General features: G+C 42.6%; 3 protein-coding genes across 4 annotated transcripts; 2 read left to right on the forward strand and 1 right to left on the reverse strand.

Annotated features, from left to right (window-relative positions):
- Window positions 1-383: 383 nt before the first annotated feature.
- FAM210B (family with sequence similarity 210 member B) lies at window positions 384-8,760 on the forward strand. The gene is made up of 3 exons (XM_042800845.1): window positions 384-539; window positions 3,863-4,035; window positions 5,492-8,760. The coding sequence occupies exons 1-3, from the start codon at window positions 426-428 to the stop codon at window positions 5,706-5,708; spliced, it is 504 nt and encodes a 167-aa protein (XP_042656779.1). The 5' UTR covers window positions 384-425; the 3' UTR covers window positions 5,709-8,760.
- Window positions 8,761-9,279: 519 nt separating this feature from the next.
- On the reverse strand, window positions 9,280-16,373 carry AURKA (aurora kinase A). 2 transcript variants are annotated; one of them, XM_032993577.2, is made up of 9 exons: window positions 16,288-16,373; window positions 15,669-15,756; window positions 14,208-14,490; window positions 13,560-13,638; window positions 12,667-12,858; window positions 11,839-11,977; window positions 11,367-11,515; window positions 10,573-10,747; window positions 9,280-9,967 (listed from the first exon to the last, which is right to left on the reverse strand). In XM_032993577.2, the coding sequence occupies exons 2-9, from the start codon at window positions 15,744-15,746 to the stop codon at window positions 9,782-9,784; spliced, it is 1,281 nt and encodes a 426-aa protein (XP_032849468.2). In that variant the 5' UTR covers window positions 15,747-15,756; window positions 16,288-16,373; the 3' UTR covers window positions 9,280-9,781. The 2 variants fall into 2 exon arrangements, with proteins under 2 accessions (XP_032849468.2, XP_032849467.2); XM_032993576.2 differs by lacking the exon at window positions 16,288-16,373 and adding an exon at window positions 15,982-16,003.
- Window positions 16,295-25,856, forward strand: CSTF1 (cleavage stimulation factor subunit 1). The gene is made up of 7 exons (XM_032993575.2): window positions 16,295-17,321; window positions 17,930-18,100; window positions 18,897-19,092; window positions 20,538-20,815; window positions 21,610-21,807; window positions 22,390-22,780; window positions 24,262-25,856. Exons 1-7 carry the CDS (start codon window positions 17,202-17,204, stop codon window positions 24,519-24,521), a joined length of 1,614 nt encoding a protein of 537 aa, XP_032849466.2. The 5' UTR covers window positions 16,295-17,201; the 3' UTR covers window positions 24,522-25,856.
- Window positions 25,857-26,078: the final 222 nt, after the last annotated feature.

A 26,078-nucleotide genomic window follows, 5' to 3' on the forward strand; every position in this document is an offset into this window, starting at 1 on the left:
GGGGACTGAAAAGACAATTCTCCCCTTTAACGAGCTACTCGGAAGGCCCCATCGGAGAGCTGCTGTGCTCACGCTCCCACAGCTCCCTCCAGAAGGGCGCTGAAGGGGGTTTACCCAGCCAAGACGGGGCCGGGAGCGGCCTCACACCGCCCTCAGAAACTTTCCCCCCTCAGAGACTTCTTCCCCTCAGCCCACAAGCGCGCAGCGCTCGCTGGCTTCCCGCCGGCGGGCGGCACCACCCGCGACCGCCCGGCGGCGGGCGCCCTCCTCCTTAAAGGGGCCGCTCACCCCCTGCAGCTGCCGTCTTGCAGCTCACCCCTGGCAGCTCCTGTCTTGCCCCTTTAAGAAGGAGGGCGCCCGCCGCTGGCGGGCGGGGGCGGGGTTCGCCAGGCCTGGCCGCACAGAGCCGGGGCCGCGCCGTTGCAATGTTCCGGCTGGGCCCGCTCGCCGTGCGCTGCGGTCCCCGCCTGGCCCGGGCCGGCCTCGGCCCGCCGCGCCCCCTGCTAACGCTGCGATCCGCCGCCGGCAGCTCTGCCAAGGTACGTGCGGGGGGGGCGGAGAACGGTCTGGAAACAACACACACACACAGACACACAGACACAAACACACACACACACACACACACACGGGGGGGGGGGGGGGGGGGGGGTGAGGGGGCAGCGCGGCCGCAGGGCCCGCCTCTGGAGGGAGAGATCTAGGTGTGGGGAGCGGGTCGTAGCTATGATTAAAGCACAAGCTGTCCTGGCCTGGAAGTGTTTTCCAGCTTGTGGGGGTGTCCTCAAGATTAGGAATTTAGCCGACACCTCGGGGGGGCGTGTGTGTGTTTTTCCATGGGGGCTGCAGGTTTAAGCACTTCAGATGAGTCATGAAGGATGAAAAAAAAAAAAAAAAAAAAAAGGGGGGGAGAGGGGGTGTGTTCAGTAATTCGCACAAATACAGAAGCCCAGGTGAGCGTGGTGGTGATGGCTGAAAGGGTTTTCTGAAAGTGCCTTGTGTTGCAGCCCCAAGAATGGCAGTGGGGGGCGAGGGGGCGGCCCGTGCCCGGCTGCGCCTTGTGCTTAGCTGGGAGAGAAAACACGGACGTGCACCCGGTTAATTAATGTGTTTCACTGCTTTCACCGTTCAGTTGGTTTTTTTTTTTTTGGAGATGACGGGGAGGGGGAGTTTTTATGAATTTGTAACATTCATTGTTCCGTTTCTAAATTTTAATTGACTCGGGGAGCAAAGCAAATGAAGGCCTCGTGTGTAACTGTTTTTTTACACTGCAGTAGACTTTTAAATCATGTTTATGCTGGGCTTCTGCAGGAGATGGGGATCTGCTTTAAACCAGTTTGTGCCGAAATTGTGAATGTGAGCTTTCCATACAAAGCTTCGTTTACAGTTTTATTTCTATAGCTTAAATTTCAGGTTAATTTCTGTAGTCTCATTACAAAACATAACATGATGTTTCAGATTTGTTGTCATGCCTTAGTTCATCAAGAAGCTGAATCTTTGCCTAAATGATGAGAATAAAATTGGCTTTCTAGCAGAAATATTGTAGCAGAATTATATGGAAAATAGGTAGCTTTGCTTGCTAAGTTGTGCCTTATTCAGGACATGACCATACTGTGTAGTCCCAATAATATGTGTTGAAGTGGTACTTTTCTAACATCTAGCATCAATGCCATTCAGAAATTGTCTGGCATGTGAGCCTGAGAACATGAGTGGATGATGAGAACAAGCTATTTCTCAGTCCTTATGATCCATCTTGCAAGCATGTAGCTGTAATACCTAGAGTTCCTCTGAGGCTTATGTATCTCTGTAGATTCTTAGCTCCTGTTTTCACTGCAGCTATCTGAAGAAACTCTTCATGTTTGGCTCCTTAAATAGATAATGATCGTATTTGGATGAAAAAATCAATATAAACTATTAAATCTTAAATTACCATTCAAACCGTGCTTGGCTTTTAAGAAAATTATGGTTGAATAAATAAGTATTCTTGACTAAGCATGTGATGTTGATTGAATTGTTAGGACAGTTTTTGGCAGAAGGTATTAATGGACTATTTTGTTCAGTTTATTCAGCCAGTTCTATTCAATAACTCAGTATTTCAGTTTTACAGACTGAGAGATAAAACAGCATTCTTCCCTCCTCCCCCCAGTCCCCCTTTTCCTATAAGAAAACTAAAGAGTAAAAGAATGAGTTCTGAAACATGGTGAGGTAGTAGCCATGTACAGAATCTAATTATTTTCAGTGGCTGAAAGTAATTAGATTATCTAACAATGAATCCATTCTTTTGCTTAATGAGGTTGCTTAAAAAAATACATATTTGAACATTTTTTTTCCTTATTTACCTTCTGGTAGTAAAACTGCTTGCTTTAAGCACTAAAGGATTTATTTTTCTACTGGGCATTTTTCTTTCTTAGTCAAGTTTCAGATTGTAGTCAAATATCGCTTTGGCTCATGAGCCAAAAAAAAAAAATCTAAAATTATCCATTACATTTGAAATTTTTTTAAATATAAGAATCAGAATAAGTTGAGCTACACTAGTGCCTAAGTATATCTTTATGGATAAATGTGATTTCCTGTTGAAATGAAATACAAAGTAACACAAATTACAATTGAAAAAACAGCAACAAACAGTCTCTTGGGGAGTTGGGAGGAGATGGTGTGGTTGGTATGGCTAAAATCACTGATTAAAGCGAGTTCATCATACCATAAGTGTTGTAAGAGGAGCCTGTCTTGTATCCTAATTTACAATCTCGCCAAATCCAAGGATTAATCAAAAGTGTTCTACTTTGTGTGCCTTGAAACTGATCTATGGTAGGACAGAGTGGTGCCAGGCACTTAGTAGCTGTACCTGTCCTGTGGGCAGCACTGGCCTTTAGTCTGGCTGTTATATTGTCATGACTGCTATTGAATTCAGCTGAAAAGAAAGGGCTCTTCTAATCTTTCCTGACAATTGCTCGCTAATTAGAGAAAAATCCTGAGGTCTTTGTGGAAACGTTTTTTTTTTTTCTCCAGTTAGTATTTCTTCTATGGCAAGTATGAGGAGGTATCCAAGGGCTGTCTTACTACTAGCAGCATATCTGCCCTTCTTTGTCTGCATCGCGCTATCATATTGCTTTGGGGTATTTTAGTATGAAGTTCTGCACTTTACATTTACTCAAATAAAAAGCTATCAATAAATTTACTATGACAAACATTTTCAGCTAACTTCTGCTACTTACACCAGCACTGGCAGGTGTGTGTAGCTATTCTCTACATCATGGCAACAGTATTACTTGTTGCTGTCAACAGTAGCAGTTCCCTGGTTCTTCCTTTTTTCAGCTGATCTACAGAGCTTGATTTATAGGAACTTAAATGTTGGACCTCTTCTGTCAGTAAGTTGTTAGTAAGCCAGCATCAGAGTGGTATCATGTCGTCTTCCAGTGCCATCAGCTGCTTAGCCCTTTAACAAAAAGCTTTGTGACAAGAATTCACTGCACAAAGCCGAGCAGTGGATGTAAGCAAAGATCTCTTTGGCACCTCAGTCTCATCTCAAGCAGCTGTGTCTGCGTGCCTTGGCACACATTTGGATCAAGTGGAAGACTGGGATTATAATAACTTTTTAATTATGAAACTTGCACTGTGTAAGAATTTACACCAAGATCGGTGCAGCCCTTTGATATGAACAGATGGGAAGAGGGAGCTTGCGTGGGTGCTGCCACAGGCATCTGCCATCCTGATGTGAAAGAGCAAAAGTGTGTTACTATCTTCCCAAAGCATTCTGAACAGCACTGTATGCAAGCCACTTCCTTCATTATTTCAGACTAGTTCAACTGACTGGAATATATATATGGTGCTTAATCCTAATCAGTACTCCTGGTTGTTTTCTTTTTAGCATGCAGGTGGATCCCCTGAAAAGACAGCCACAGATCCCAGTGGTGAAAATAAGAAACTCAACAAAACCCAGCAGCTGAAACAAGTTTTTAAAGAATATGGTGCTATAGGGGTTTCATTCCATGTTGGAATTTCATTAGTATCTCTAGGAATCTTCTACCTGGCTGTGTCAAGGTGAGGTTTGTACAGTTGTCTGTAGCCTCTAGGTGTTGTTTTAGCCAAGGAAAGTATCTTACAGTCGTGCTTATTTCTGGAAGGAGACATGTACTCTATGCCTATTTGGTCTATACACAGTAATCTTCGGAATTTTGACTATAGATTGATCCATAAATGTGTCATCTCCTACCAGGCATGAAGGAAGATAGATGTACACGGTCTTTTTGCATATGTTCATGATCCATGGTGGGCAAGTGAAAACAACAGAGTAGAGACTGCACTAGAGTGAGTCACCAGTTGAGAGAATTTATTTTTATTCTGCAGAAATATCTTTTGTTCTCAAACAGTAGTATGGTCTGTAGAGATAAAGCGATACAAAAGTGCTGGAGCCTAGAGATACATTTATCATGCTGGGTGTTGAACTCAGTTTCTGCAGTCGAACTGCAGAAGGCAACGGCCACTAAAACAGGATTAGACTGAAAAAGAGAATACTAGATAACCATACGGGAGTCAGGTGGGAAATTGTATATGTGGCTTCTGGTGGGAATGCATCATTTATAAATATGTCTGTTGAGCATGAGGTATTTCAACTGAGGAGTTAGGGAAACACATTGTTTCTCAAAACATTCCCTGCCACTTACTCTCGACTTCAGTGGGAATATGTGAATGCCTGATTTCTCTTGTTTACTATGTCGTGGCACAGGTGACATTGAAAATTTTTTCCTTCAGTTATGATTTAACTCCCAGTTACAAGATACTATACTGGCAAGTGAAGGGAGGAAAAAACTACAGTAACAACTTCTTTTGGAAAATTGCTCCAAATGTAGGAACTTTGAAAGCTGTTATGTCTGTAGAGAATTAATATATTAATGGATTTAGTGGATAATGCTTATTTGAGATCTGTAATGCTTCCTTCACTTGATAGATTTTTAGATACTTGTCTTTTTAACAGCTTTGTACTCTGTTAGAACACTGAGCCTAGCAATGGGTACCTTATTTGGTTTGGGTTGATCTATATTTAGGTGATACATTTTATCAAGACACAGAATAGGATTTATTGGAAATTCATCTTCCCAACATTTACAGCAGATTCACAAATTTCTAACTTTTTTAAAATTCAAAAGTAGAGATACAGATTATTTTATCTCTGAAGGCTGAGCATGTGGCAGAGTATTCTCCATGTACATGTTGTAGCTATGCAGTTGTAAAACTAAGAACATACTTGATTTCACAGGGAACTTCTCAATTTAAGAAAAATGCATCTGAAAATACTGCACGTGTTGTTGCTACAGAAGTAACTTAAGCTGTTACTGATGAAATAATTAATTGTTTTTATTATTTAACAACATACAATTTGAACATAATTTCCAGAGTTGGAAGTGTGCTAGGTTAAATTCCCTGAAAAAATAGCACTTTATTTTTTAGCGTGCAACCTTAAAATAAACTACAGAAATCTTGTTTTCTTTTTCCCTAGTGGTGTCGATATGACTGCAGTTCTCCTCAAACTTGGTTTCAGTGAATCATCGTTGCAATCTAAAATGGCTGCTGGTACAAGCACATTTGTGCTGGCATATGCTATTCACAAATTGTTTGCTCCAGTACGAATCAGCATTACTATAGTTTCTGTGCCATTTATTGTCCGATACTGCCGGAAGATTGGTTTCTTCAAACCTCCTGCCTCAAATCCATGATGAGGATTCTTCACTGGTTTTTACTGTTTTTTTGAAATGCTCTATATCCATGTAGCTTTTTAGATTGCTAAATTTCTTTAAAAGACTTATTTGGATTCATGTTAATGCTGACCTCCTCTTGAATTTCTTACTTGTTCTTTCAGGTAAATGTTACACTGTGAAAAGTGCTGTCCTTACCTTCTTTCCCTTCTGCCACCTCTTCTCTAGAAAAACCTGTTAAAATGGTATCTGATTTGCACTGCAAATGGTAATATAAATGCTTGATGATGAGCAGTCTCTTTAGAACACACAGTTCTGGGTCTTTATAATCTAGCTTTTTGGGCCTTAATTTTTTCTTGTCAAAATAGACTGGCAGCATTAGTTTATTACTGTGTAGCTGAGAAGCAGATAATCTCTTGCTAATAGTCTGTGGAATAAACAATATCCTACTATATGAATAGTTCTTTTGGTAAATGTATATATTGGAATCTAAGGTGGTAGGTGGGTATGTCTTTTATAACAAAAGGCGTATATTATGACCCCAATCTTGCAGTACAACACACATGCTGAACTAACTTAAGTGGGAATACCCAGATGCTTAAGTATTGCACAGTGATAATTGTTTTAGCCAGAATAGGTGTTGCACTGTTCTGAAACTACAGCTCCTTTGTGGTGCTTCCATGTTTCAAGATTTTATTTTTTGAAAATGTGCTTTATTTATAGGTTAGGAACTGACTTTACTGAAGTCTTTTTTTTGTGTGTTTTATACTTGTAGACTCAGAAGGAATCCTGAGCCTACTGAAATCAGTGTAACCAGAATTACCTCTTATTTGAACAAATTCCAAAGATAATCAAGTCAGAGGCAAGGTATCTGTGGGTTTTTAATGTATTGCTTTGTACTGGATAAACTTTTTTTTTCTGAAAACTAACCCTAGCAGCTTTCTGCTTCTGTGGATGAAAGTCAAATCTGCACCTGAAATCTGGACATTACAATTCATAACTTCTCAAGAGCAATTCCTGTGCCTCTGGCAGACTGTTGAATGTACCAGCTAAAGGTGCTTTTCATTTCTTTATTGGGACACTATTCCTATTAGAATGTAGTTGCACATGCATATATATGCATACCACCTTTCAGTTAACCTTAAGACTGGATCCCAAAACTAGGTAGTCAGTGTGACATTCTGTGCCAAACCTGGGTTTCAGGCTTAAGAATGTGCTTCTGCAAGGCAGCTCAAGCCAGATTTATCAGTCTTTTGGACCTAGTTCTCATTCCAGGCCTGTTCTTTTTACATTACCTTTCTCTGCTTACACTTACCCCAAGGTGTCTCAGACAGATCTGTTCATACAGGAATTTGATTAATTTAAATAGCAGGAAGGTACCCTGCTGATCAGTTGGGTGTTTGTTTTGGTGGGTTGGTTTATTCGTTTTTTTTTGCTAAAATTTAGTGAATTGAGGAAGGACTCATGGGGTTAGGTTGAAAGTTGGCTGAGGGAGGGAAGGAAGAGCAATTAATTTCTTTTTGTTATGAGCAACCTATGAACTCCATTCAGCCATAACATTAAATTGTACCCTAACTCCTTTCCCAGTCAGACAGTCCAACCCATAGGCTGAGGGGGAGGCACTGAGGATTCTCAGGCTCACAAGTGAGCAAGCAGCATTTGTGCTCTAGGAATAGGAGTCATGGCCACATCTGTTCTTATACCTCTGTTATTGCTACCTCTTGGTTAATCAGAGGTTTTCTCTCAGAGGGAAGACTGGGAGAGGTATTTTCCTTCATCTGCCCTGTGCAAGGAAGCTGATATTAGAGACTGCCACCTGGAAACCTTGACAAGGGCTTGGTCTCAGCAGGGCTGTGCTGTTAGCCTAAGTGAGGGTTTGGCATCTTCAGCTGGAAACAGTTGCAGCAGTGAGCAGGTACCCCTGCTAGAGGGTTGATGTACAATACAAATGTAACCATACATGACATATGTAAAGATGCATTACATAGTTAAACAGTGCCCGAAATACCAGCCTTAGGAGCAGGGTGTACAGAGAACTTGCCTTGCTGTAAGCTGTTACTGACAGAACTTACCATGCACAGCTGCTTGGCTTGCTTGTAAGAACATGGAGCCAATGGTCTCCTGTTCCCTGTACCCATGAGTGCTACAAGAATGGCTGTCAAGTTCATTTTGACTAGCTGCTTATTTAAAAAAAAGACTGGATTTTTTCCTGTTTCATGCTTGCTTTGCAGTATGGCTGGAGAAGCTGGCAGTTTGTCCAACTTGCTGCTATCTGAGCCAGCTCTAGAGCTTAAGTTTCAATGAAGCTCTGCCTTTCCCATTGCCTAACCTGTGTGATTATTATACCTGTTATGTAGATGGAAGCTTACTACCCACTGTTTAACAGGTAACAACTGTACTATTGTCACAGCAGTTGAAGGGTTACTATGGTATGACAACATAGAACCAGCACTGCTGGAGCTTTCTATGAACTACTACATTCCAGAACAGCTAGAGTTAATTTCAAGTGAGCAGTCAATATTTCTTAAGCTTTATTTCAGCTTTCTTTCCTGTTCAGAGAAGCATGTGTTTTTTTATTACATGCCCTCTCCATAGCAGTTCAGGTCAATGCTCTATTACTACAGATAATAGAAGAGTTCCAGAATAGTTATTTTCTTCATTTAAACATCAGTTCTGATAATTAAGTTCTATCCTTAAATTGCTAAAAAAAAAAAAGGAATATTCAAGCTTTTTCTTTCAAAAAAACTTTTCATAAAGCAGGAATAATTTAAAGCTAATGCACCTAAAAGTTAATAAAAGTCACCAGCACTAACTAGACATTTTCTTGCAGTAAAGAAACACAGCTTCATTTAAATTATGACCAGAAATCAGATTACCTATTAAGATAAATATGGTTGTATAAACTACTGGCAATGTTAGATGAAGTTTTTTTGCAAGGTACATTTTGAGAATATATTTTGAATTCTAGAATCCTTGACTTGTAAAATGATCATTTTTTTAAATGGTTTGTAAAATAGTAAAGATGACCTTAAAGTCTTATAATGAAAATATAATAAATTGCTTTCTCTTAGTTTGCTTGAAGTGTTTTATTGGAAAAGAGTTGGCTTGGATTTTCGATGCTACATTTTGGGGAATAACATCTTATAACACAAGATGTTAAGATTAGTCCCTGTTACACATCTTATTTGATAACAATACTTTCCCGACTTCTATCTTAGAAGTGCTTTCAGACCACTTTCCCGACTTCTATCTTAGAAGTGCTTTCAGACCATGTTGTCTTTGAATAACTGCATTAAAAAAGGAATAAGCAGACCTCTTTCAATGGTTGTAGAAAACCCACAAGGTCAATAGCAACACATTTGGTACTTACCTTGTAAACTTGTGCTGTGATTGTAGAATAGTAAATAATCACACTTAGTTTGTGGTACCAGCACTTTGAGCAGGAACTTTATACCAACTTCCTTTGACAGAAGTGGGAAATAAACTTATTTTGTTATCATAGACAAGGAGTCAAGCTGTACCAGTGGTAAAGATAAGCAGTTAGAGACAGCCAGTGGAAGTGATAATGCCATAAGGAACCTTACCATGCTGGTGGCAATATATAACAAGTCTTTATTTTAAAAGTATTTAAGACAAAATTGAGACAAAAATAATGCACACATCATTTTTAGGACACATGGAGAAATTCACCTCACTCAGTTCAGATTACACCACAGTTATGATACCCTCAGCAGCCCAATAAATTAGGGGGCAGGTATCTCCAGGATATTGCACTGTGTAGCACGCTAGAACAACCACCACCTTGTTGTTGGCACACGAACCATTACCAGGACAGACCACATCATAGGAGCCTTGAACAGCTTAATACTTACATCAACAATGTAACTGTATTTCAAGTATATGAAGTATTCCCCAACTTCCAGCTAAAACAGCCATTAATTTTACATTGCAATTAGAGTTTAGGACAGCAGACCCCAAGATTTGCATTCCAATTGCCATTAGATTCCACGAACTGCTTTTTCTATTGTAAGCATTACAGTAGTCACAGTACAAGACTCCTCTTGTTGATCCTATGAGGTTAGCCCCTGCTAAGACTATGTTCTGGATGGGGCAGCAACATCACTCTTTCTGCTGTTGGGCATCTTTGTTGAGTTTGCTGTGATCCAGGGATGAAGAAGTACATCCTTCAGAGGCAGTCGTTGGAATGGGTTATGCTTCAGAAGCTTTGAAATTAAATCTCTTGCACCTTCTGTTACAAATGGAGGAAACCTGAATTCCACCTAAGGAAAACAAAGGACACTAAAGATGATGCAAAAGTTCTTCCACAATAACCAAACTAGAGACAAAAGGCTCTACCCTCCAAGGTAGATCTAGAAAGGAGAGCTGTATGAGCCTTATGCCTGTTGAGATGAAGTAAATGCATCCTAATCCTGAAGAAAACAAGGTTCTCACTGCTTGTAGAAGTTAAGCTAGTGTATTTTTCAATGTACTTCAAACAAGATTAGTTTGCTGGAACCTTTCTAGGGTATGCAACAGGAAAAGTTAAGCTTACGTGTTTTTAGTAAAATCTTAAATGTTAAATATTCATTTTATAAATTAGAAAAGGAGAGATGTGGAAAAGATTAGTTATTTTATGAAGAGGTAGAAGTTCAGATGCAGGCAGAAACAGGGTAGACCCAAGGAAATAAGGCAAGGTATCTCACAGTCTCTTCTAGTCATTCTACTGAAGACAGTTTTAGTGATCTAGTTTTATGCATATCATTATGTCTTGCTACAGTTCTAGATATAATACATGCCCTTCAAAATGACCATTTGTTAAGCTTCAATAAGACAATAAGAACTGAAAGGCAACACATTCCAGCTAGTCTAAAGTGTTGGCACATACCCTGGAAATAGCTCTGTAGGTTTCCTGGTATGTTGCTGCTTCAAAAGGTGGTTTCCCTACAAGGAATTCATAGCACAGAACTCCCAGACTCCAAATATCCACTTTTTCATCATGTGTTCTTCCCTCAATCATTTCAGGAGGCAGATAGTCAAGTGTCCCACAGAGAGTTGTTCTCCTGAAATAGTCCAAGTTAATCATTTACTGATTATGGCAATTACAAGATCCATTACAAGATCCATTTCAAGCTGGCAATCATCTGTACCTTGGTGCAGTCAGACCTGGATAGACTCAGCAGCACCAGAATACCTGGTAAAGAACAGCCAGCAGTAAATTTTCTATTTGTGCTTTAAAGCATCTCAGTCAACTGCCTTCAGTCTCATATTTCCATTTCATCCCACTTGCTAGGCCAAATAGAGTCTTTTGTCAGGTGCAATTCAGACTAACTGAAGAAATGTCTCAAGTATATTGCTAGCGTGATATTTGAACACAAGTGCTGGTCTGTCATCTCAGGGACCACTATAACCTTACAAACTTCAAACTTCACTTGTTTCAGGTTGAGCAAGTTTTCAACTATACAAAGTTAAAAAAAAAAGGGATAACAACATTCCTCTCCACCATACCAGTTGCCTATTAAGACCTTTGCTGCAGTGGCCCAGTGCTTAAATAATTTTTTTTTCCACAGTATTTTAGGTAGTTCACATTTACTTCCATTCCACAACTATAAGTGTGACAAGAAAGATAACATTTTGACTACAGAATTATTTCATTGCATAAGATATATATTGCATTCTTACCTAGAAGATGGAGCATGTACAGACCATCCAAAGTCAGCAATTTTTAATTCTCCATTTGAGCCAAGCAGCAAATTTTCTGGCTTGATGTCTCGGTGAATCACACTCTTTGAATGACAGTATGATAAGGCATCTGCTAGTTCTGTGATATACTGTATTGAGAAAGAAAACAAATCTTTAAAGTATAAAGACATTGTTGCTTTATCTTAACCTGGCTACAGTATAGCCTTTTCTAGGCATAATTGGTAGTTTTAAGTTAGAGCAATTATTTCTTAAACCCTTGAAGTCTGGCAATACAGGCTCCGCCTGAAGTGACCAAGCACTTCCAGTATTAAGCAATGCTGAACGTAGTAGCATCTGAAGAATCTCAGTTTCACACAACAGAACACAGAACTTTATCTGAAGATCTAGCTTTATGCTGCACGTATTCCAGATATGAGGAACAAGTAATGTATAAGAAGCTAGAACAACCTACAGTAGCAGTTCTTTGTTCATCAAACTTGGTAAGCTTCTGAAGTTCTTTGTAGACTTCTCCACGAGGTGCATACTCTAGAATAAGGTAGACTCTTGTAACATCATGGAAGTAGCCATATAATCTGAGAATGTTGGGGTGCCTGCAAAGAGATTTAAGTATTCTTCTGAACAAGGTATTTGTCCATATAACTAGTTTCCCTTTACTGCCTCCCCGCTTTCAAGGCAAGCATAGGAACTTCAACATCTTTTAAGCGTTCCTTCATCTCATACAACATATCCATTAAGAGAACTTCATACCAGATAGATGGTGTTTTAATCAAAGCAGCAGTTTAGACTCCCTACCAGCAAGCAGCTAGCCAAGACTTTGGCTAATTCCTATCTTCTTGAACATACTTTTCTACAGCAGCTGGAAGAGTAGATCACCATTGAAGGTGCCAGTTCCTATGAGTTTGGGAAGTTAAGCTTAAACACTTTAAACACTTTCTGTGAAAACTAATTTCTTCAGCAAATTTGGCTTATTTTCCAGGAAGCAAAATACCAGAAACAAGTTCTGACTCTTGAGAAATTGCCGTTACCCACCAAGCAGCAGACAAGAGGTTGTTGTTGTGCTTTTTTTGTAATAGGAAGATTTGTCACTGGAGGTTACCTCATCGCAAGGTAGACAAAGGTAAATCTTGGTGCAAAAAGACAAGAATTCTAACTAGCAATTTCAAGGTACTGTGTTTAAAAAGAAACTTCCATTTTCTTCAACAGGGTACGTTATCATAAACAAGGTTATTTTGTTTATTTGCACACAAAGCAAAGAGTGTAACTGGTCACTAAACTTTACCTAAGGTGAGACTGGATTTCAACTTCTCTTCGTAGTTGATGTTCTACACCAGCTTCCTCAAGTTGTGTTTTAAAGAGCACTTTCAATGCAAGGATAAATTTACTCTGCTTTTCACGTGCCAGGTACACATTTCCAAATTTTCCTTTCCCCAGAGGACGACCAATTTCAAAGTCATCAAGAGACCATTGCCTTCTGCAAGAGGAAAGAGAAAGTTACAAGAGCTAGATATTTGTGTGGGCTTTGACTCCTAGGTTTACAATCTGTAATGTTCCTGTTCAGTAGATACTTAGTAGTGATCCAAACTAGATTTTTTTAGTCTTTAAGATAAGATCAAGAGGATAAAATATTCATTGAAGCTTTCTTTTCAAAAGTTCTGAAAGCTCTTCTCTTCCTTCCTAGAGCTTAGGCACAGAAATACTAACATCAACCACACTACTACAAAATCAAGACTATACATACCAAGCCAGGCTCGTTTCAATACACTTAAAGACATATCACTAGCGCATGTCAGAATTGTTTAAGGTAGCCATACTATAAGTCTAACTTCATCCTTAGGCTCATCTCTTATACATATGAAGGAGGCTTTGTTTTCAACTGCACACCTTGTGATTGAAGCAGTGCCTACCAGTGTTCTCTCATGGAAAGAACTATTACTCATTTAGCCAAATGTTTTCTTTAGATTACAGGAAGTCCCTGTTCCTGAGAATTATCAGGTCAAGGGAAGCTTTCCTAGAGTTTTATGTTGTCTTTGTGAAGCATAGGGCCACTACACAGACAAGGGGCTCAAGTAGCCTTCAGCTTAGCTGTAACTTAGTTTCAGCATGAAGTCCTAGAAGAACAAGCCTAATCCAACAAGAGTCAGTTAGCTAGAACAATGTAGGCATAAAACTCACTTTTTAGTCTCTTCATTTTTCTTTTTAGTAGTCTCTTCAGTTTTCTGTTTAGAGGTGCTTTCTGCTTCAGAATTTTTGGCTACATATAGAGAAGTAGATCAACTTTATGAACCAGGCCCATGAACACAATACAAAAATTCACAAGGGAACAAATTTAACCTCTGTGCAGTATCTGAAACAGTTCTTTGAATATATTCAATGACGTTTTAAATAGCCTAACAACTTATTGGCAAAGCAGCATAGCAGTCAGTGTTATCAAAATGAGATTTTATAAGCTTCCTTAAAATAAAAAAATACCAAGATTCCCCCGCCCCCCCCCGCCCCCCAAAATACAGTATTCTTGTGTATATGAGATTAACATGAATACTGAAAAAACTGATGTACAGGTGCTGATTACATTAGCTCACAGCTGAGTGGTGAGCATCTTGAAATTTTTAAATACCGATATTGGCTCTAGATGGGTAATCCTGTCAACAAGGATAGTGCAGTAACATCAAAGCTGAAATATGTGCTGCTATTCTGTTGCAGGGCACAACCAATTACTTCCTGACAGGATCAGCTTTAGGTTTTCTGCACTGCACTCTGCCCCACAGAAGTATCTCAAGTGTCACAACTGTATAAATACAGGTACATCATCTTCAGAATTACCAGGTACTGGAGCCTGCTGAGGTTTTTCATTGTTCTTGCTTGCAGCTTGAGGCCTAGCATTTGGTTGGACCAGAAATTTTGGTCGGGGCTGCTGCGTTGTCTGGTTATTAGACAGTTTTTGGTTTGACAGTACAGATTTTTGTGATTGCACAAGAACTCGCTGGGTAGAGTTTGAAGGACACAGAACACGTTGTGCTTGAACTCCACTGTTCAGTAACCGGCTCTGGGCAGAATGCTGAGACACAGGGACACGTTTCGGGCCATCCCCAATGGGATTACTGATCTTCAGAAAGAAAAGATTGTGTATTAATTGTAGAAGAGCATACTATAACCTTCCTGGCCCCATTTAGCAGAGAAGGAAGAAACACAGAACACATTAGCAGGAGATGTCAGGGTAGTCTGATCTTATGTTCTATGAATTAAAACATTCTTAAATTTCTACATTGACAATAAAAAGTTAGCAGTTTTCTACAACAGCATACTTCTTTACAGCTAGCAGAAGAACTTTTCCACACACATCTGAAAAGCATCAGCCAAAGGTATTAAGATGGCAGATCCTTACTAAAAAAACATACACTGCTTTGAGTCTTTGCTTCCTTTAATACTGTTCATCTTAATATACCTTGCTTTGTTTTGATGAACCCCTATTGCAGTGCAAGTTTATTTAGTAAGGTTCAGCTATCTGCTTTTAATATTTTATTTCCATTAAGGGAAGGTTGCTTAGGCTTATATTTAAGAAATTCTTAGTTACTCTAGGATACTTTGACTACAGTTAAGTTCAAATGCTAATGATTAGCTTCTCACATTTTTGACCCTCTAATGATACCTATGTGACAATCTGTACTTTTTTTCCCCTAGATAACATTTAGTCTTCTGGTTCAGTTCACTAAAGAATATGTTGTCAGCTTGATTGAAAAGAAGCTTTGCATATGCTATTCTGAAACCTTACCAGGACCTACTTGGTTTTAAGTTAAAACAGTGAGAAAGTGCCTGTGTTTCTATAGAGAAAAAAGTATGTAATCAGGGTGATCTTGAGTACTGCTGCACAGGCATACCAATAGTGACGTTAACACAGGGCTTGCTTTCGGAAGCCATATCTGGAATAAGTTGACTACACACCTACGCACTCTCTTTAAAGGATCTTATATTATACTTAAAATATGAATATGATTCCCCAAGTCAAGTATGACATACCAATATTAACGTTAGAAAGAAAAAAAAAAAGCCAGCCCTGGGCATTGTTCTCTCCAAGAGAGAGGTACTGAAAGACCAAAGTGGCAGTTTTTTCCAGCACATTAAAAACATTGTTTCAAGAGTTTTTCCCCTTCTTTTTGCTATTTAGTACCGCTAATAAGTACCACAGACGGTTTGAAACCTGCAGTTCAGCTAGCAGACAGTTTGCAACCTGTAGCTCTTGTGTGATCTGGAGAAACGCACCCACCAGCCCAGTGACTCTTTTACCTTTGTAGCACGACCGGGGTACCCAGAATGGTTCTCTTTCATATTCTTCTCCATAGCACCCGGAAAGAGGAACCTCATATAGCTCAGCCTACAGACGAGATGTGGCGGCCAACAGCGGTCAGTTCCACAGGAAACACCACTCCTGGGGTCCCTTGGCCAAAACACCCCCCCCACACACACACACGCCCCCCAGAGGTCCCGGGCGGCCCAGCTCGCCGCAGCCCCCACTCGCAGCCTCCCACCTCCCAGGCCCGGCACCTCCACCGGGCAAGACCCCCGCCGCCCCGCCAAGCGAGCCTGCCCGCCCGCTCACCGCCGAGCCCCGCTCCCTCCGGCCGCCGCGGCTGTTTGAATTCAAACCGCCCTCCCTTAAATACCCTTTAAACTACCGCCGCTCGCCATTGGCCCCTCTCCCGCCGCCCCGCGCCCGCTGATTGGCTCCTTTTCAATCGGCCCGGTCGCCCATTGGCTCTCCGCACGCTCCACTCGTTGCGCGGCCGAGCCTCGCCGCCGCGAGTCCCTGGGGCGCATGCGCAACGGCGGCCCGCTGCGTATCCCGAGCCGGTCCAGCCCGCCCGCCCCCAGGGCGGTGTTTGCGCTACATGCGTATTTTACGTACCGTCGCTCCGCCGCTGGCTCCTCCCGTACTCTAACTGCGTGGATCGGCGCCCCGCTTACACACTTTTCTCCGCAAAGTCTCTGCCTGGCCGGGTCCTCCGCTACGCAAACCGCGTACGCCCAGACCACCCACCTGTGGCAACGCTACAACTCCCGTCCCCGCCGCGCAGCCACCGAGGCCTGGGAGCCGCCGCCGCCGCCGGTGGGGGGAAGGGCGCCAGGTTAGTCCCGCACCCTGCGAGGAACCAGCCGCTTCCCCTCCCTTCCACGCGCGCACCCACCGACCCGGGCCGGTGCTGCCACCTCGCGTGGGGCCGGGGGCCATTGTGTCCAGCCGGGCGAGGTAAGGTGCCCCGGGTGGGGCGGCTCGCAGCCCCGAGCGGCGGGAGGACGGGGCGGAGGGGGTGAAGCAGGCCTCGGCCTCGCCGGGACGCGTGGCCCAGGGCAGCGCTCCACGTGCCGTCACCTCTTGAGGACAAGCGCGAAGGGGACGCCTCGTCTCGCCTCACCGCGGGACGCCTGGCCTGAGGGACCCCCGCCAGCCCGCACACCCCTCGCCTCACACCGGCGGCGACCCCAGCCCCTTGGCAGCTGCCAAAACCGCCCGGGTGTTCTTGAGGAGACGCTGAGCGGCGGCAAACGGGCGGTGAGCGTGGTTGGCGAGTGGCAGCGTAAAAGGAGCGCGGGGCTGCGGTGGTGTCTCGGCGGCCCGGGCGGTCCTGCTCACGCCTGTGAGGGGGGTCTCGGCCGCTGCGCGACCAGCAGCAGCCAAAACTCGGTTCAGTACTTCGGGCCTTTGAAGAACTGTGATTGAAGGCAACTTTTAGCTGTCTCTGCGGTGCTGAAAAGAAGTGCAAAGGCGACCCTGGTGTGTGTGTTGGTGTTTACAAGCGGTACAGGATAGGTAAAAAGAAGATGTCAGGTCGTCGTGTCGCTGCAGCGTGTGATAGACGTCAGCTGCCACGGGGCATGGGTAGCATGGCATCCCCCCTCCTTGACCCGCGCCCGCTTCGACTGCCGTTTCTCGAGGCTGACGTGAGTAGGGCTTTGGGGAGGGTGGCGGGGCGCTCTCGGGACAGGCTCTCTGCCGGCGGCGGGACCGTGCCGCTTGTCAGCGGGGGTGCCGGCGGCTGCACTGCCCGAGTGGCCGAAAGCACAGCAGAGGCCTGCGGAGCTGAGCAGCAGCAGCGCCCGCCGCTTGATATTTCACAGCCAGTTCGCTTCCCGGCGCCCCGGCGGAAGCAGCGTTGGGGAGCTTTGCAGCCGGGACACAAAACAACCCCGGGCCCCCCCCTCTGACCCCCCCGCCTCACCCTCCGGTTAGGAGCCGGTGTTTCCCACCCCCCCGCCCCTCCCGCAGTTTCCCGGGCCGCCTGCCCTCAGCGCGGCTCTGCCGGGCCCGGCCAAGGCCGCGGCCGCCCCGGAAGGGTGCAGAGGGACCCCCGGAGGCCGCGGCGGGCGGGCGGCCATACCGCACCGGGGGCCCCCCCATCATCCCCCCCCCCCCCCATCCCCCCCCTCCCCCGGCGCTCGGGGGCTCCCTGGGCGCGTCGCCCGTCACGTGACAAGCAGCGGGGGGGCCTGCCCGGGCGCGCGTGCGTGACGTCACGGTCACGTGACTCCGCCATCTCTTCCCTTCCAAGAGTCGCCTACAATCGATTTGCGGGCGCTCGATGCAGCAGCCTTCGCGGAGGAGCATCCTGCGGTCCCGGCCGCCGCCGCCGCCTCCTCCCCTGCCGCCGCCGCCGATCGATGCGCTCAGGGCTCCGGTCGCCATTTTAGGGGGAGAGCGAGGGAGGCAGAAGGAAGGGTCGGTAGGTACCGGGGCCGCTCCGCGCTGTCCCCTCGCTTTCGGCCCCGCAGCTGGCACCGAGTCTCGCCCACCGCAGCTCCCGCCCGAAGCCGCCTGTTCCCCCCTCCCCGCCCCCGGCGCGGGAAGCCCGCTTTCTGTGGCCGCGGTGCGCCGGCTAAGCACTCCCCGCCCTCATTCAGCCCCTTTCCCCCACGCCCCCTCCCTGCCCGGGTATTGGTCCCCAGACCCGGCTGCTGGCCTCGCAGCCCGCGGCTGGGAGAGGGTGTGCGGGCGGGTGACCGGCATCTGCGGGGCGGGAGGAGGTGCGGGGAGGATGCGGTATCCCGGGATGAAAGGGAGGGAGCGGGTCGGGGCTGGGTGAGGGTGGCCAGCCGCTTGACTTCCCCGCACCTTTTATGTTAAATCGCCTCCCTGGTGCCCAGGTCCGCCGGTGCTAGCGAGGCTGAGAGAGAAATACTGACAGAAATAATTTTGCTAACTAATGCCGCATTATTTCTGTCTTCTCTGTTGCTCCTTAATACTGCTCATGTTCTGTTTATCAGCAAGATTTCAATTTCTGCACCAAACAAGTGCAACAGGTTTTTCCTTCAGGGTTTGTTTTTTGTTCTGTTTTTTTTTGGTGGTTTTTTGTTTGTTTGGGTTTTTTTTGCCTTTCATTTCTATGTGTCTGATTCTTACTTAATATATGGTAATATTTGGTGTTTGCACTGAAATTCAGCAGGATGTGCTTTATTTAAAGGTTGTGGTTGTTTCGTGCAACTCTCTTGTATCTGATTTTTCTTCTTTATTTATTTCAGGCCCCTCCAAGGCATTCCTTGCTCACAATGTATAGAACAAAAGTCAGTTTGAAAGACCGTCAGCAACTTTATAAACTGATAATTAGTCAGCTGCTATATGATGGATACATAAATATTGCCAATGGCTTGATAAATGAGATAAAACCACAATCAGTCTGTGCACCATCTGAACAACTGCTGCACCTAATTAAGTTAGGTAAGCTGGAATAAAAGGCTAACATAAAAATCCAGTTTCTAGATCCCTAGTTTAAATCCTTGTGAATTAAGAGGTTAGTGTTACTGAAAAGACATCTTTTATGCAAAGGTTATGTCTACTAATAGCATAACACTTCGTATATTTAGATACAGCCTTTGCCTCTGTGGCTTTTCTTAAAGGGCATTCTATCTCCATGTTTCATCCTTTAGTATGCATTAAAAGCAAAACAGATCACTGAGTGTTGCCAAAATCTGTTTGTTTGAATTTCTGTAACACATAAGAATACCTGCTCAGGGTCTTGGGTGACTGGCAGCCTTCTAAAAATACGCTCCAGTAAATGGGATCACTGAGTCCACAGGCCTAATAGAAAATTGACCCACACTGTTCTCTGCCAACTTTGGAAATATTTTCTATATGATTCTTACTGACAGCATTGGAAAGGGAGCAAGCAGTTCCGTTGGCAATCTTTGCTAGCATTTATATATCAGTCTCAAGAAAATAAGCTTCAGAGTCTAGGGTCTCAGCAACGGTATTGCCTATTCTCTGTATATCTTTCTCTCTGAAAGTACATCTGTGCTGCAGCGTGTAGTCAAAATACCTGAGCTGCTGTTGAAACAAGCCGACTAAGTTACTGGAAGAGGTCTAGCCATAACATCATGTCTTCTCTGTATTGCAACTGAACTGGTTCTGCTGCCTGAACTAGTTGAGTTCCAAGGCTATAAATATGTGAAGCCTTGTGTCTGTCTGAAATAAGAATACTGGATTCGCAATTTACAGATGAAAGCAACAGAAACTTCTCTAGTGCATTTGATCGGTTCATGGTCACAGTTGAGCACATAGCTGAAAAATTCTTGTGTCTGCCCTGTTACCACTTCTAGTGCTGAACTGTCTTTGTTCTGTAGATGCATCCTGGAAATAAAAATAAATAAATAAAAATGGAAATCTGTAGCGTGGGTGTGATGAGAAGTCTAAAATTTTATTTGCAATGCTGGGATAGTTGTTTGTGGACTAGTTTTTTTTCCTTCAATGCAATAAAACAGAAAAGAAAAGAATTGGTAAATTCTTCAGTTAAATATCATGTAATAGTGTTGGGGCTTGTTTCTCCCTTTGTGAAAAGCTGACTAGAGGCCTGTCAGTGGCTTCAGTGATTGTCAGTGCATTTATCAGTACTTAACATTCTACAATATTTGCTGGTTGTATTTCCACAGTTAATTTTGAGCACTGTGTTCTGCTCTAGTGTAGCCAATGTACCTCTCATTTCTCATGAGAAGTACTGCTGTATAGCTAAACCTGCTCTGCTAGCTTAGCTTTGTTCCACAGGGGCTGCCTCTCTTAAAACCTGACTCGTAGCTGCTACAAAAGTCTGTAGCATAGATCTAACCACAGCCTATCTGTCTAAGGAGAAGGTTAACCTGGTTTAAGTGCATCAACTTCTCTCTTTTCAGGGATGGAGAATGATGACAGTGCTGTTCAATATGCAATTGGACGGTCAGATACAGTAGCTCCAGGCACAGGAATTGACTTGGAATTTGATGCAGATGTACAGACCATGTCTCCTGAGGCTTCTGAATATGAGACTTGTTATGTCACATCTCATAAAGGACCGTGTCGTGTAGCTACATATAGCAGAGATGGACAGTTAATAGCTACAGGATCTGCTGATGCCTCAATAAAAATTCTTGATACAGAGAGAATGTTGGCCAAAAGTGCTATGCCTATTGAGGTAAAATATGACTTGAATCGTAACCACTTTGTGAATTCTTGAGGTGCTGTCTGTTTCATGCCATGGCTGTGCCTTGTGGCTGGCTCAGTCGTTTGGACTAAATATCTGTCTCACCATATTTCCTACTCCAACAGCAGCTCATAAAGTACCCTTGAAGAAAAGGAAGAAGAAATAGGGCAAGTATACCTGTATAACTTCTGGCAGCAGTCTAGAGAACTGAGCCAGAAATTCCTTCAAGTAGTTACTGATAATTCTATATTGTATGAACACAGTTAATTTGTGAACTCACCTATGTCTCTGGCTTCTACAGCCTCCAGTGGCTGTGTGTTTCAGAACTGTTTCACAGAATACATATTTATTTGCTTAATTTTCTTCGATACGGTTATCAGGTAGCAATTTAAAAGTGGTGGGTTTTTTTGCACAGATTGCACACCAAAATCTCAGCAATATCCTGCATGAGTAAATGTTGCAGTTGGTACAGCTTCCTCTAAGCCTTATGGCAATACATTATTTAGATTTGAACTGTTTATGAAGGTGGTATGTTTTCTTGCACCAGTTCTCTGCTATGGAAACTTGTTTGTCCTTGAGCAAGTCAGCTGACCTTTGTAAAGATACTGGGATCTTATAACAATATATAATGGGCTTTCAAATAATTACGATAATAGTGACTGTGTGCCTAGTCATGTGTCAGAAACATAGCTGTTGTTTGGCTGCTCTGGCAAGCATAAAACCTACTTTTCCTGTCAAAAGCATGTTCTGCTTTCTAATACTAATTTGTTGAATGTTCTTTGTAGGTCATGATGAATGAGACAGCACAACAAAACATGGAAAACCATCCCGTTATTCGGACTCTCTATGATCATGTGGATGAAGTTACATGTTTAGCTTTTCATCCAACAGAACAGATCCTAGCATCTGGTTCAAGGGACTACACACTTAAATTGTTTGATTATTCAAAACCTTCTGCCAAAAGAGCCTTCAAATATATACAGGTTAGATACAATACCAGTTCGGAGCAACTAAAGCTTGAATGTAAAAGTACTGAGGCATCAGTGAGCTGAATTGTGTCTGAGTTCATAAGTGATTAGGTTTGTAGGAGTATGCAGCTGCAAAATTTGCAGACATTATGGTAACTACATGTTAAGAGTTTGTACAGAATGGTTACCTATATTCTTTAAATCCAGTGCCTGTCTGCTTTTTGTTAGTCTAGACCAAATCTAATGGGGGTGACTTTGAAGTCAATTACATTATCTTTGTTTTGGAGGAGAGTTTGGGATTATGTGGTGGTGGGCTTTGGGGTGTGTGACTGGCTGACAAAGCCTCCTGTCACTTTTGTGCAATATTCCAAAAATGAGTGGGCACTGCAGACTGCTTTAGGACAAAAACTGCAATACATTTAAAGGTAGTCTGTTACTTTAATCCTATAGGAAGCATTTTCTATTTTGCAAAAACAACATTGTGCTAACTGACAATTTAACTAGTTTTTTAGCACTATAATGCCACCAGAATTGACACTTCCATTTCAGATTTTTTTTTTTCTTTCTTACACCAATTATGTATTTTTGATCAAACAGGAAGCAGAGATGTTGCGCTCAATTTCTTTTCACCCTTCTGGAGATTTCATACTTGTTGGTACCCAGCACCCTACTTTACGACTGTATGATATCAATACTTTCCAGTGTTTTGTGTCTTGCAATCCTCAAGATCAGCACACTGATGCTATATGTTCAGTAAATTACAACGCAAGTGCAAACATGTATGTGACAGGAAGTAAGGATGGATGCATCAAACTATGGGATGGTGTTTCAAATCGCTGTATCACTACTTTTGAGAAGGCACACGATGGAGCTGAAGTCTGTTCTGCTATTTTTTCCAAAAATTCAAAGTATATCTTGTCAAGTGGAAAAGACTCTGTAGCTAAACTATGGGAGATATCCACTGGTCGAACACTGGTCAAGTACACAGGTATGTGGCAGGTGACCTTCCGAGTACCAGCTTTAGCAGGTATCAACCCATGGCAGAGGTGGTAATATTGACAGAATAGTGGTTCATAAAGGCAATGGGAGACTACTGCTTTGAGGGTAAATTGCCCCAAATTTTTGAAAACAATGTGGACTAATTCCAGAAGAGAAGCTGTGATTCTTGTGTCAGTGTAAATGCGTATAGTCAGAGTAGTTTTTTGGAGTCTTTTCACATCATTACTCCATTGCTTTGGAGGGAAGTTATGACTAAATTAGGGAAAAGTAAAATGGAACACTGTCCTAAGGACTAGGACATTTGTGCAGAGGGTTTTGTTCTCTAGTTTTTCTTCAGTGTGTTTTAGAAACAGTAATTATTACAACAGCATCACCAGTTTTCTTGCTGGTGATCATTTTGATTTTGTGACTTTTATTGCTAGACATGGGTCACAGTTTAAACTGGAAGGGTCAAAATTAACACCTAAGCCATTTCTGGCTAGAGTCAGTTGCTTTCCAGCAGAGTACCCACCCAGACAGGGGGAACTGAACCTGCTTTGGGCCAGTTGTTTTAACCATTAGACTCTCATGCAAAAGATGGCTCTAGTAAACCATGACAGTACTCTGAAAAATAGCTACAGCTGGTTTGTTTCTTTTTTTAAAATATTTTTTTCAAGGATGCGGTTGTGTGCAAGGTAGTCATATTTGGAGCATGCTGACAATACCATGCTTTGATCTCAGCAGGACTTAAGGTGAAGGATCTAGAAGCTTTGCGTATGATAGCAGCTATGTGACAGGGGAAGCTTTGGCATCAAGCAGTGATGTGCTTAAGCATTAGGAGTCGTAGTATAAAAGTGGAGAGGATGTTGAAAATTTTGTATATTGGCTTTTGGGATGTGTGTGGTCCTTTTTTGTATGCTAGCTCTATTTTGCTGTCAACCAGCAGGGTGCAGCACCTTCTTGATAAACTGCAGAATATCAGGTAAGATGCAGGTTGGTGCATTGCAATGTAAATGTCTATATACGAAACACACGTTTTATTTGAAGGGTATGGAGAGAAGGTATGGCAAAGGTGGGCCATACAATGTGCCATACGATATGTACATTAAAACCAGAAATGGTCATTGACAATGAGAATCCGTATGCTACTATCTGTGGTCTTTCCCCTCAGATACAGCTGTAAGCCTCATACAAGAAAGTAGAAGGCAAAAGCGCCCTTAAAGTTAAGTAGTTGCACTCTTACTGGGTGGTTGGACTTGACTGACACAGTTGGAGTAGTTAATCTTTGTCCTCTAAGAATATTTAGAATATACCATGTATATGACTACAAAAGAACATTCATTATTGATTCACCTGTTGTACATAGAAGTGGTAGACTAACTGAGAAAATAAGGCTCTTTTGTAGACTGCATAAACTTACGGGAGGTGTATTCTTTAGAAACTTCCTAAAACTGATCCTATTTCGGTTAATATTTTGCTGCATATTTTTAGGAGCTGGTCTGAGCGGACGACAAGTGCACAGGACACAAGCTGTCTTCAACCACACAGAAGATTATGTGCTGCTTCCAGATGAAAGGACCATCAGTCTCTGCTGCTGGGATTCAAGAACTGCTGAACGGAGAAATCTTCTTTCTCTTGGGCACAACAGCATTGTCCGTTGTATTGTCCATTCTCCTACCAATCCCGGCTTCATGACCTGCAGCGACGACTACAGGGCTAGATTTTGGTACAGAAGGTCAACAACAGACTAAGGACAGCTTTATAAAACAGTGATTATCCAGATTCACTATATCATCTCGTATTGATTGTACTGCCAACAGATGCCTAGATGAAAGCTGTGCTGTGTCTGTTTTTTAATTCTGTCAAACATGGCAGGTAAATATCAAAATACTAAGACTAAGTTTTGCCCCATGCTAATTTTTTTATTAGTGTGTGTGGCATTAATTTTTGTAAGTCCTCTCTAATTGTACTCCAGGAGTGAGGAGGGAGGGAGAATAAAATGATCCTTGCAGGAAGGATTACACTTTTTCTCCTGTCTTTCTAAATCCTGTGAAAGATAATGTGACTGTATCTTGCTCAAACTGGGCAGTATGAGCCAGTTTTGTTCTGCATTGTATCTGTGCAATCCCACTGAAGAGTGTTTAAAGAATGGATTACACAAGTAACAGCAGAACTTGGCAAATACTTTAATGAAGCCTTAAGCTGCCTTCAGTTCTGATTTATTCTTTGTAAAGCTCTGTTTTGTATCTTCTAGTCTTCTGGGGGGGTTTGGGTGGATTTTTTTTTTTTTTATTGGCCAAGTGGACCTTCAGTTCTGAGCCAGTCTTGTGCCATAAGAATTTGAAACAGGATTTTAAACTGTTTAGATGAATTCAAGAAATGGTGTTCTAGTTCTGGTATTAAAGCTCAGACTTGAAATCTTGTCTTCTTTTGAATTTATCTTAACGAGTGAGACCTCAAAGTAAATTCATAGTATTTTCAAGGAATATCCACATTGCAACTGTAAAACATGACAGTGCTGCATCATGTGAATATGAGAATAATTTTGTCATAGAGACCCTTAGTATACCCTCAAAGAAAGAAACTGTTGTGCATATTAATTTACATATATGTACCTCAGAAATGTCACTTTGTTTCTTTTTATGGAGAAATTTTCATTGTCTGTCTGTTACACAGCACTTGAATTACATTCTTTCTTTTAATTATTCAAAAATCCAGACTCACTGTTTCTTCCTGTTCTCTCTAATAATCCAAGTTTCCCAGGCCTCATCCCATTCAACAGAAGTACAGATCATAAAGAAACTCTGTGCTTAAGCCTCCTGTAAGTTTGAAAATTCACTGCTTATTTTTACAGATAGTTGCCTGTGTATCATTCAAACATCCCTGTACAGTGCTCTTGGGCTTCACATTTGGGAGGCTTCATTTAGCCAAAAATTCAGCACTTGCTTTCATGAGGATTTTTAAATGTAAGATTGTTCTTACTTCTGGATTAACTTTCTGCTACCACTGATGAAGTGTCTTGTGAAGGGCTCATGAGGGTGCGGGTTTTGTCTGTATTTAAATAAAGGTTACCTTTTAAAGAGTTATTTAATACATAAAGAAGGAAATTTATTAGTTTTCTATATAGCAAAGGAGAAATTAATTGAATATTGGAAGGCTGTGTCTTTGGGGTCATGTTAAAGCTGGATGAATTTGTTTATTGTGTCACATCTGAATCAGATACAACTATAGATTTACAGTACAGAATGTGGGATTTTTTTTTTTTAAAGAGGTAGAGAATGCGTTTTATTTTCTCTTAAAAGCTACTG

Source organism: Tyto alba, unplaced genomic scaffold (assembly GCF_018691265.1).
Source record: "Tyto alba isolate M040663 unplaced genomic scaffold, T.alba_DEE_v4.0 Super-Scaffold_33, whole genome shotgun sequence".
Lineage (NCBI taxonomy): Eukaryota > Metazoa > Chordata > Aves > Strigiformes > Tytonidae > Tyto > Tyto alba.

Bases quoted from the DNA above. Each gene is read 5' to 3' on its own strand.
- CSTF1 (XM_032993575.2), top strand. From the start codon at position 17,202: ATGTCAGGTCGTCGTGTCGCTGCAGCGTGTGATAGACGTCAGCTGCCA. The intron at 18,101-18,896 runs GTAGGTACCGGG...TATTTATTTCAG, and splicing joins GGAGGCAGAAGGAAGGGTCG to GCCCCTCCAAGGCATTCCTT. The intron at 21,808-22,389 runs GTTAGATACAAT...TTGATCAAACAG, and splicing joins GAGCCTTCAAATATATACAG to GAAGCAGAGATGTTGCGCTC.
- AURKA (XM_032993577.2), bottom strand. From the start codon at position 15,746: ATGAGGTTCCTCTTTCCGGGTGCTATGGAGAAGAATATGAAAGAGAAC. The intron at 10,748-11,366 runs GTAAGAATGCAA...GGACTATTTCAG, and splicing joins GTACATGCTCCATCTTCTAG to GAGAACAACTCTCTGTGGGA. The intron at 9,968-10,572 runs GTATGTGCCAAC...TGTTTTCCTTAG, and splicing joins CCTACAGAGCTATTTCCAGG to GTGGAATTCAGGTTTCCTCC.
- FAM210B (XM_042800845.1), top strand. From the start codon at position 426: ATGTTCCGGCTGGGCCCGCTCGCCGTGCGCTGCGGTCCCCGCCTGGCC. The intron at 540-3,862 runs GTACGTGCGGGG...TTTTCTTTTTAG, and splicing joins CCGCCGGCAGCTCTGCCAAG to CATGCAGGTGGATCCCCTGA. The intron at 4,036-5,491 runs GTGAGGTTTGTA...CTTTTTCCCTAG, and splicing joins TTCTACCTGGCTGTGTCAAG to TGGTGTCGATATGACTGCAG.